The sequence below is a fragment of the Crassostrea angulata genome, chromosome 6 (assembly GCF_025612915.1).
Source record: "Crassostrea angulata isolate pt1a10 chromosome 6, ASM2561291v2, whole genome shotgun sequence".
In the NCBI taxonomy this organism is placed as follows: domain Eukaryota; kingdom Metazoa; phylum Mollusca; class Bivalvia; order Ostreida; family Ostreidae; genus Magallana; species Magallana angulata.
In genome coordinates this window covers 35150166-35162568 of record NC_069116.1, presented here as the reverse complement: position 1 = coordinate 35162568, position 12403 = coordinate 35150166, and the positions used below count along the sequence as shown (strand labels likewise).

The 12403-nt window shown below is 33.2% G+C and overlaps 1 protein-coding gene across 2 annotated transcripts in view; it reads left to right on the top strand.

The window, feature by feature from the left end:
* LOC128190405 (DNA damage-binding protein 2-like) overlaps nt 1-12403 on the top strand; it is a 74491-nt gene that overhangs the window by 18423 nt on the left and 43665 nt on the right. For both annotated transcript variants that reach the window (XM_052862446.1, XM_052862444.1), the window contains exons 2-3: nt 769-969; nt 7729-7920. In XM_052862446.1, the coding sequence (XP_052718406.1) occupies nt 769-969; nt 7729-7920 (393 nt within the window). The remainder of the gene's footprint in view (nt 1-768; nt 970-7728; nt 7921-12403) is intronic.

Genomic DNA, 12403 nt, shown 5'->3' with positions numbered 1-12403 from the left:
GTATATATATGATTCATTTTGAAAAATAAATTGTGCTCTTTGTTTTGGTGCATGTCTCTTCTATTTAATTGTTTACAATTTCTATTTACTAACTTCTTTGTTTTGGTGCATGTCTCTTCTATTTAATTGTTTACAATTTCTATTTACTAATATTTGAGTGTTAAACTTCAAATTATAAGCAAGATTCAGAGCTTTGTACACAGATATGAGGCCATTCTTTTCATCCAGGAAGAAAGAAGCTTAAAAATCTTGGAGAATCAAGAATTTTTGAAAGACAAACTGATTCATAAAATATCAGAGAATTAAATTGATTACTGTTTGGAATGGGTGCAAAAACAATTCATGCAGTGTTTTGAGTCGTATCAATTGTTTGTGCAGCTTTATTCAGTTAAAGTTTGAGTTAAGAGTTATAAAGTTTGACTGAAATGACAGTGAATGTTGAAAACAGGAGTACCGATGCTGGGGTTCAAACCTCAGCAGAGGCAGTATATGTCTGTACTCTCTGTTAAATGACCAATATTGACCATGGATTGATTCCGCCTCTAAACAAAAAATTTCATAACCCCTTGCTAAAATTCTTTGCTTGATGCCTGTATCTTAAATGGTCAAAATGGTGACAAGTATAATGGGGATACAGCCAATTAGATGATAAGATATTCAATGCAAGTGAATTATGGTGTTCTTTCTGTCAGAATTGCATGAATTTACAGACTGGATGATGATGGTTAGGTATGATTTGTATACTTTTTTTGTTTTTTAAATTTTCAGTCTGAAAAGGAAAAAGAAGAGGAAAAAATTCCAAGTCATGACTGCTGTGAAGTTGATGCAGCAGACACACTTCTAGGACTCAAACCCAGGGCATTGCCTTTCACCATCAATGTAGCCAGACCATCATACACTATAAGTTCAAACCTAACACTTCAGCTACATGGATATACAATGGGAATTCCTAGGAAAAGCCTATATAAAGTATGTATTTATTTATTCAATCAGTACATATGCTAGCAAATATTTACATTAACATACATGTTAACTCTACTGCTTTATGTGGAAGTCTACTGCTTTTTAACTTCTCTCCTGCCTACCACTTTTATTAGCTCACCTGAACCAAAGGTTCGAGTGAGCTTTTCTGATCACCCGTTGTCCGTCCGTCTGTAAACTTTTTACATTTTCAACTTCTTCTCTAAAACCACTGGGCCAAATTTAACCAAATTTGGTATAAAGCATCTTTATGGAAAGGGGATTATAAATTGTTAAAATAAAGGGCACAGCCATTTTAAAAAGGGAGATAATTGTGAAACAGTGAGTATAGGGTATGTGTCTTTAAAAATCTTCTTCTCAAGAACCACTGCACCAGAAATGCCAATATTTACACAAAAGCTTGTGTATATAATGAAGATTCTAAAATATAAAAATCGTGACCCTCAGACCAAAACTAGGGCCCCAGGCGGGGTTCAAAGTTTAACATAGAAATACCAAAGAAAAATGTTTAAAAATCTTCTTCTCAAGAACTACTGCACCAGAAATGCCAATATTTACACAAAAGGTTGTATATATAGTGAAAATTCTAAATTGTAAAAATTGTGACCCTCGGACCAAACCTGAGGTCCCAGGTGGGGTTCAAAGATTAACATAGAAATACATAGGAAAAATGTTAACAAGATTTTTGTTCCATTTATTCAACTAAATTGTGCACCAAAAACCCAACTGTGTCTCCCTGAATATTGGCAACTCATTGCATTAGTATATATTAAGTATGTTTAATCAAGAAATGACGGATGAATACATTAAGGTGTAAAAATTCATTATACCGGTAAATATTATTTTAGTTTATCGCTTACAGTTTATTTGGAGACCATGCCCGATAAAAATAAAAATAAATATGTAAATTTATTTGTTATCGGGCACGGTCTCCAAAATAAATGTAAGCGATTAATGTATCTTGTGATTTTGTAGCAATATTGCAGATAGTTTGGTTGAGCATTTTAGACACGGCAGGTCAACGCACGTGGTGTGGATTTATTTGTAAACAACCTTGCATACCATAGGTATTCTTGTTTCACACAGAAATTAAATAAATAAAAGTATGTTTTATTTTAATTAGGGAAACACTGTTAATGTGTTACCCTCGTATGCAAATGATGAACCTGTGAAATTTGTTCAAAGACTGTTTAAAGCAGAAAGAATATAATTAATTTTTTAACTTTTCGAAATTCCTTCGATTTTTGTAACCATGATGAGTCATGATTCATTGTATTGCAAATGCATCACTACGTATTTTATAATGAAAATATACTGAGTATATAATCACATGGTGATGTTAAAATTGCATATAAAAATATAGTTTTATATTGTGGTATTTATGGGCTTATTATACGTACTACCTAACTAAGCATGATGTCAGACAGCGCGAATTGTGCACGAATCTCTATCTCGTGGGCTCCCTGGTTGAGGATGGATGTGTCCCGGTGCATGGTGAGGGCTATTGTGAACTTTTGTGGATGAACCCATGTTTTATGTGTATTTGTTTGTTGTCTGCTTGGCAATAAATACTATAATATGTACGAATTTAGTTACACAAAACATTTTTATTCTGATATTATTAGATGTACGACTATTGGTACAGAAATTTAAATTAATGATATCTATATTAAGAAAATGTCAGCTCCACACCTTTGTGGCCGTTCCAGCCTTTGATATATATAGTGAAGATTCTAAATTGTAAAAATCGTGACTCTCGGACCAAAACTGGAGCCCCAGGCGGGGTTCAAAGTTTAACATAGAAATACCAAGGAAAAAATTTAAAAAATTTCTTCTGAAGAACCACTGCACCAGAAATATTCACACAAAAGGTTGTATATATAGTGAAAATTCTAAATTGTAAAAATTGTGACCTTCGGACAAAAAGTGGGGCCCCAGGAGGGGTTTAAAGTTTAACATATATAGGAAAATGTTTAAAAATCTTCTTCTCAAGAACTATAAATGCAAAAGTTTGGGATTTTAACATGCATACATCTTTAAATAATGTAGATTCTTATTTGTAAAAATCCTGACTCCCGGAAAAATACTGGGGCACCAAGAGGGGTTCAAACTTTTACATTTTAAAAAATATATAAGAAAGGTTTAAGAATTTTCTTCTCGAGAACTACAGTGTTATAGTTTGTGGAATTACTATGCATCCATCCTTGGCTTATGTAGATCATTAATTGGTAAAATCATGACCCCTGGACTAATAATGGGGCCCCAAGATGGGTCAAAGTTTATTAAAGATATATATATATATAGGTAACGTGTTAAAAAATATTCTCCTCGAGAACTACAATGCTACAATTTGTGAGATTACTATGCATACAACACAGGATAATGTAGATTTGATAGTTTTAAAATAGTGACCCCTGGACTAATACTAGGGACCCAAGATGGGTTAAAAATGTAGAAGTATATATGGAAAATGTTAAAAAATCTTCTTCTCAAGAAGTACAGTGCTTCAATTTGTCAGATAACTACTGTATTTCACGGAATTTAGGTCGATACTTTTTCCCCCTGACATGTGGACCTCGCCCTATTCATCGCTTCGCCCAATTTATGTTTTTTTTTTTTGGTTGGAATTTTGCAAAAATTTATGCAACCCTCCAATAAAATCATGAGTGTTTACTGTAATACTGCTTGAATTTCTGTGTAAAAATCGTATGGATTTTAATCAATATATTGTAGTAATTTATCATTTAAACAAAATTAAATGTAAATAGATTTATTTCTTCTTACATTTCTTACTTAGATCACTGACTGAATCATTAAATGCTGTCATGCATTTTGATCGTGTGCTTACGATAAACAGGAAATCGATTTCGCGCGGTAAAAGTAAAATGAGAACCGTACAAAGGGTAATTACGGGGGGAAATATTGTCGGGTAGAAATAAAAAAAAAACAATTTGTTTTCATAATAGAATACATGAACAAGTCTTTTTCTGTATATTCAACATAAAACTTTCGATGAAATTTTAGCCAGGTGTCTCTGAAATCAGTCTGGGTAGCGCTGACTTTATTTATACACAGTTGAACTCTCGGCACGTGCTACTCATGCCTGCAGGCTTCAATAAGATCAGAGGTTGACTCGTGTGTATATACACAGTAAAAAGTCACATAGAGACACAGGGTGGCATGTGCTACCGTAGTCATGCCTCCAGGCTAGGTAACTATCCCCCGGTTAACACCAGTTTGTACACATGGCAGGGAAGTAATAAAAAACGATCTTAAATTAAAACCGGCCGTACTGAATTATTTGGTTTGAAAATTTTGACGCAATTTCAGACATTTTCTTACGATGTTTTCAAGAAATACATTTTATTTCCCTTTTGTTTAAAACTGTGAAATAAGATTAAAGGCTACTATATGATAACGTTATTGGTTTAAACCATTTATTCATTAGAACTAGCGGTAATTTTTCGACCAATTCTTCGAAGTCGACCTATTTATACTTTTTTTTATTATGGCGTCGAGCGAAGCTCGAAAGCCATCTAGGGATCGTACGTCCGGAAGTTACATTTTTAGGAGCCAAACAACTCAAATGAGTGCAAAGTTTTCGTATGTGTTTGAAGAAAAATAGATGACATATACTTCAATTTCGAGCAGAACTGTACGTCAACAAAACAAGTTTGCAGATTCGAAATGGTTGCCGTCTTTAAAAATGTTCACATTTTATTGAAAACAACATGTCTCGGTTTCAGCGGATGAATACATTAGCACCGAGACACATGCGATAGCTGGGCTAACATACTCAATTTGGTTATGAAATGTACTAGCCTGCAAAATAGATTATTTTGTATCCATATCGAAAATTGACAATGCACAAATGTTTGATCTTGTAGGAACAAAACTTCCTAATCGAGCGATAAGTACATCTACAACCAAAAGTTATTTTAAACCAACTAGTGAACTACTTTCACTTTGTAAACAATGTGAATGGGTGCTTTCTTTTATCTACCCCTGATCTTTTCGGACCGTGTCATTTGGACCCTTGTGAATTTTAGATGAAGTTGATAATAAGAGACAGAGTGGTTATCAGCAGTATACAATATATAGAATTAAACACAATAATAATTTTAATATTTATTTCCATATAAATAGAGAAAAAAAAATCTAAACGTTTTTTAACTCCTAAGAAATTTCTATATTAAACTTAAATTTTCAATTGAAATTCAAAACTTTTTAAGAATTAGGTGAGCAAATTTGTAATGAATTGTAATTTTATTAGTTATGTGATAAATAACATTTTTTATTTTTTTTTAAAGTTGACTAATGTATTTTATTTTTATTTTCTATAATTTATGAACAAAAATACCAGCTTTTGAAATTGGTCATTTTTTGGCAAAATATTGCATATAGGGTACCCTCATTGTACGGATAAGTCCTCCTACAGTTTTCAAAATAGGAAGTTGGTCTTTTGCAGATCAATTATACATATATCAGAGGTATGCATATTGCTAGGATTTTGATTTTCGATAATTTATGATAAAAATACCAGCTTTTGAACTTGGTCATTTTTTGGCAAAATATTGCATATAGCGTACCCTCATTGTACGGATAAGTCCTCTTACAGTTTTCAAGATAAGAAGTTGTTCTTTTGCAGATCAATTATACATATATCAGAGGTGTGCATATTGCTAGGATTTTGATTACTGATAATTTGTGAAAAAAATACCAGCTTTGAAGTTAGTCAATTTTTAGCAAAATATTGCATATAGGGTAACCTCATTGTACGGATAACTTTTCCTACAGTTTTATAGATAAAAAGTTGTTCTTTTGCAGATTAATTGTACATGTATCAGAGGTGTGCATATATCTAGGATTTTTATTTCTGATTATTTATGAAAAAAATACCAGCTTTTGAACTAAGTCTTTTTTTTTTTAGCAAAATAGTATATGGGTTGACATGGATTATGGATACAGTTCACATATAAAAAGAAAACCCGGTTAGCTGTCACATTGACAGCTTTTCATTTGTTAAAAAAATTATTTAGGTTTTTACTCTTCAAATTAACTTTAACTCGACGCCATTGTGGCCCTTCAGGCCTTTGATTTTATGGCTAAAAACGGCCTCCTTCGCCCAATAAACCGTATCGACCTAAATTCCGTGAAATACGGTACCTAAGCATCCTCAAATAGTGTAGATTTGAAATTATATATATATGCCGTGACCCTTGATCTAATACTGGAAAAATGTTAAAAAATCTTCTTCTCGAGAACTACAGTGCTTCAATTTGTCAGATAACTACCTAAGCATCCTCAAATAGTGTAGATTTGAAATTATATATATATGCCGTGACCCTTGATCTAATGCTGGGAAAATTTAAAAAAAAAATCTTTTTCAAGAGAACTACAATGCTTAATTCAACTTGTGAGATTACTAGCTATGCAAAACATCCTTAAATAATGTAGATTCCAAATTAATAAAGCTTTGGGACTGGACTAATACTTGGGCCCGAAGAGGCGTTCAAAGTTTAACATAGAAAGATATATTGAAAATGTTTTTAGAAAGTTTTTCTCGAGAACTATTATGCTACTGTTTGTGAGATTACTATGCAAGGATCCTCAAATAGTGTAAATTCTAATTTCACGCTGTGTACGTGCTGTCCCGCCACAGTGCTACAAATTTTCATTCCTATGTAACTACAGAGGGTTCCGCTTAATCTGATAGTCAATTTGTCAGAGAAAAATTATCAGATTAACCAATTATCATATGTATCTCTATTAAATTCAATTACCGTATCTCTGTCATATTTATTTTTAATAATTTGTGATTACATTGGTAGAATTCAATGATTAATCCTCAGTTTACATTACGCATCATCATCATTACTTCATGCAGTTTCAAATTGCAGAAAAAAGAACTTTGAAGACACCGACATATTTACATGTACCGCCGTTATATTGACCTTCAGCACTGGTCCCTGTAATATTTTTTAATCTTTATTGTAAATAAGCTTTTCATGCTATTTTCATCAATAAATTTATTTTCATAAATTAATTATAATGTCGACAAGATAATTTTATTTGTTTTTTGTTTTTGTTTTTTTATTAGATTCAAGTAATACGTAGTTTTATCATTTCATGACGTTACTTAACAAAAATGACGTCTGTTCTACACTTTTCATCAAAACAATGCCATATTGTAAACTCTGTTTATAAAAAAGTATAATAGATATCGAAAAAAGAAAAACAGTCATGAAAATAATAGATATAAAAAAAAGAAAAACAGTCATGAAAAGCTAAGATTCTACCCTATATTTTACCAATCTAAGGTAATTTTTAATGATAGGGCTATTTTTGATGCTTCGTGGCTCTAGCTCTTTGGAAACAGTTTATTTTATGGTATTCTTGTTTGTTTTTCTACCGAGGAGCCATATGGCACAATATCCTTTGAACACCCATAAAAGCCATTGTTGCTCAGGTGAGCGATGTGACCTCTTGTTTCTCTCTAATAAACTAAACTAAGAAGACAGATAATAGCTTTAGTATAATTGTTCTGCTATTCACTTTGATTATGCTTAAAAAAGACAGCTGGTGAAAACATTGAACTGTATTAAAAAAATGTTTTTGCCTTTTTGGTACCTATACCTCATTCTAATTCTAGCTACGTCGCTGGCTTTAATTATTGTAATGCATTATTGAAATGCATTTTTTTGTATATGTACATGACTGTCACTCAGTACTTTGTTGTTTCTACAGAGTGCCACCAAATGTGTGATAGACATGTTATCAGACATGCAGATATCAACCATGACCAGCCCATTCAATCGCCGAGTGACAGCTATGGATTGGCATCCGACCAATCCAGATGTGGTGGTGGTAGGATCCAAAGGTGGCGATGTCTTTTGGTGGGATACAAGCAACATTGAGAAGCAGAAATTCCATCAAGGGGTATGTGGTTGATAGGCTACATGTACTGTAAAATCAGTTTTAGCTCAGCTGATCCCAAGGCTAAATTGACGTTTTCTAAATTAAATTTGTCAGTTGGCTGTTGTCGTAAACTTTTTACATTTTCATCTTCTTCCCAAGTACCACTTGGCCAATTTCAACGAAACTTGGCACAAAGCATTTTAGGGTTAATGGGATTCAAGTTCTTTACACCCTCTTTAAAGGGGAGATAATTTAGAATTAATCAAAACCTTCTTCTCAAAAAACCATTCAGCCAGAAAAGCTGTAACTTGTATGGAAGCATCCTCAGGTAGTGTAAATTCAAGTTTGTTCAAATCATAATCTCAAGGGGTAGGGTTTGGCCACAATTGGAGGGTTTAAATTTTTACATAAGAATATGTAAAGAGAAAAATTCTTTAAAATCTTCTCCTGAAAAGCTATTCAACCAGAAAAGCAGTAACTCCTGTGGAAGCAGGAAGCATCCTCAGGTAGTGTAGATTTAACTTTATTCAACTCATGATCCCCATACATGTCCAAGACCAACTTTGTTGTTGATATCGACGATATCGACACCAAAATGACGATATCAACATCGATATCAAATTTTGAAAAATGCTAATCCAATAAGGATGTCAATATTGACGATATCGACATACACTGATGTAAGTTGCAAAATCAATTTTATTGTCGATATCGTACATAAAATGACGATATCGACATCGATATCGACACTAATAAGTTTAAAGGCTTGCTATTTATAAGCGATAACATACACAGAATGACGATATCCTAATCAATAGCGATCTTTATAATTGCATTTAAACAAATATAATAATATTATTTAAAATGACAATATCAACCTCAATATTGACTCAAATGAAATCTTCTAAAATCATCAGTATTATAAATTTATCAATAACAATAAGAAGAACATCTAAATGATGGGTTTTAAGGATTGTAAAATGATATAATTGTGATCGTCTAGATAGTCAAATCTAAAGATAAGCATGATACAGTTTTCCAAAGTACTTATTTACATTCTGCACAAAAGCAAATAAATACCTAACTGGTTTTGTTGTGTACATATGTCAACCGATATCGTTACGATATCGTCGATATCGACGTCAAAATATAGTGAGTTGCAGTTGAGTTTATATGCAAATCGATATAGATACATCGACGATATCGACTTAAAATATGGACAACTTAAGTTGTAAATAAAGGAAAATAGATTTTGATACGGTATCGTCGATATCGACGATAAATATGGACAGATTGAGTTCTGTACCTATAAAAATCGATATCGATACAATATTGTTGATATCGACGATATCAACACTAAATATGGACAGCTGTAGTTGTGTACATATGCAACTCGATATCGATACGATATCAACGATATCGACGATATCGACATGAATATGGACAAATTCAGTTGAGGACAAAGAAAATCGATATCGATACGATATCGACGATATCGACGTTGAATATGGATGTTAAATTTGGACAGCTGTAGTTTTGTACATATGCATTTAAGTTCTATTATATTGAAATCAGTGAATCGATATCGATACAATATCGTCGATATCATCGATATCGATACTACATCGTGTCTTGGACATAACTCATGATCCCTGGTGGTAGTTTGGGGCTACTATGGGGTTTGAATTTTTACATTGGAATATATTGAGAAAAATATTTTAAAATCTTAAACTTGTGTGAAAGCAGAGGTTGTGCATATTTAAGATTGTTAAATCATGATTCCCTGGAGAAGTTTGGGGCTGCAAAGGAGGGGGTTTAAAAAGGAAGAGAGAAAAATGTTCTCACAAATACTGAAACACAGAAGGGGCTAAGGGTGCAATGATTAATGGTGGGAGGTTATATCATTGTAAAAACATGCTACAATTTTATCACAGGACGCTTCAAATTATACTGTAGTTTGGCATTTTCAATTCAGAAAAATTTCATCCATCTGATTTGGTTTGAAAATTATATTTTTAAAATGGCATCCGGTGTTGAAGAACACATGCAATACATACGGCGCACGCATTGAATGGCATTACCTAGCACTGATTTGTCTGTTGGTCAGGCAAGAAATTAATGCCACTACCATACTGGTAGAAGTATTATTTTCATAATTGAGCGTGACTGTTTATATTATGAAGAATGTTTTGTATTTCAAATCTTTCCATTAAGAATTATTATGATTAATTAAGTTATTGATACAAGTTGAACAATGTCTTAGGTATAGTAATGTGATCATAGCAACTTTTGCTTAGTCATGTTGGTGACACAATATTGGAAAATAAAATAGATTTTTTTTTTTGTTATGTTAGTAATGGATGAATGATGTTAATTAAATTGTTTAATGTGTAGCATTCTATTTAAATGTTCAATTCTGTTTGTATATTTGCACATTTATATACATGTATATTTTTCAGAATAAGTAATTTTTAAGAATCCAATATGTATTAAAGACATACATGGTATTTGAGCATGGATCCCTTTTGAATATTTCCACAAATAGATTGTGGTAAACTAATATCCTTCTGTAGCAAATATGATAAAGGCAGTTGTGGATCAGGTTTAAGCCTTTTAACATCCTCAGGGTACACATCAGGAATTCTATGTAAATTAAAGGGCAATTTTGTTACCAGATTTTTTTCTTTTCAAATGTTGTATATTGTTGTGATTGTAATGGACTATGTGCGATTTTATGCATTTTTTGCCCCCAAAATCAAAGTTTTAAAAAGAGCTTTAAAAATAAGGTGAAAGATAGTTAAAATCATATTGGAAATAAAGGTGTAAAAGGTTATCACCACAGTGACGTCATAATGTAGAAATGACGTCATGAAGATTGCATTATTTTGATAAATTGTTGTTTTGTAGCAAAATATGGGTGTTTTCCGATGGTTTTTCGACTGGGAAACATCGAGCGCAGGCTTGCTCAAGTACCATTTTTTAGTATAATGTGTATAACTATCTGAAGAAAACTATATGTTAAAATCGCACTTGAGCAGACCTGCGCTCTATACTTCCGAATGCAAAATATAGAGCAAAAATGAGAATATTTTCATTTGTTTGCAAATTTGTGGGAATTAGGTCATTTAGATGACGTCATAGATAAACAGCGAACAAGCAATGATGACTAAAATTAAGATTAAAGTTATAGGCATCCTCTATACAATGTTTTGTGAAGATTTGATTTTTATACGACACTATTTAAAAATTGGTTGAAATCGGGGGCAGATATTTGACCATACCGCACATAGTCCTTTGTGATTCTGAATCTAATAAATCAAATTGATAATTAAAGAAATTGTTGTATACGTTTGATTTGGTTTGTCAACGATAACTGGTTTCTTCTTTCGTGGTGTAGGTTTAGGTTTGAAAAAACCATGGTTGAAACTGGCTCAGGCTGAATTTTTGAGCCTCTTGGTTTATGCCACTGCTGAGGCAAACTTGTACATGGAAGTTCAGCAGGGACCTCACTCAATCCAAGGCATCTATAATTATGCACATTTGATCCATTTTGATTGAATAGCAAAGTTGATATCTTTGTTCGAGTTCGCCACAATTTATTGAAGTGATCGATGGCAGTGATACTGATTGCTTTTTAATCAATCAACTATACAAAAATCAATTATTTGTTACCAATAAAACAATTTTCACTCACCCTGCTTGACAAGAGCAATGGCAATCGTCAATAGCACATTTATTACAATCTATGGTCATGTTTACTTTGTGTGGGTCTTCGCTCTTTTTCATAGACCGGTAACATTTTGCCGTAATTTCTAAGGTTTTGTCAGTGGTGCTGTATATTTTTACAGCATGAACATAACCGTTGATGAAAAAATTGTACCCCCTTTCCTTTGCACGAGACGACATTGTAACATTTTCGAAAAATTTGATCAAAATATCGCGTGAAATAATATTGAGAGCATTTGTAGTAGCCGCCATTGTTTACTCTTTTGTCTGAGGCTGCCTCGTTGCTATGACGTATCTTCGGTGGGCGGAGCTTATGCTTCGGCTATGGAATGGTGTATTACTATGTGGTTATATCCTGTGAATGTCTCTTTGAAACTCTTGTCTGTAAGTGCTCTCTGCGAGTTTAGTGTTTGACACTTTAGTAGCGGTTACACTCTCGATGGAGATAGAGGTGTTAGTATCCTCTATCGATAGCTACAGATCGGAAGAGACTGAGGAAGGTTGAACACATAGTGGGTTTCAGATAATAGAAGTGTTGGCATCTTCTCTAGGGTATCGGGCTCTTGGAGGTATTGGTATCCTTGGTTGAGCATTTTGGCTACGAGGTGTTGGTAACCTCTACAGAGAACTGGGGTCTCTATTGTTTTAGACCCAGTAGTTGCACAGATACCCTTGTTACTGAGAAGTTACCTGGTAAAGAGTCACCAGGTAGCACGAAGACTTTGTGCTTGGGCACTTGGTTTGGGTTGCTTGGTTAGAGACATTGGTTTGGGCCACT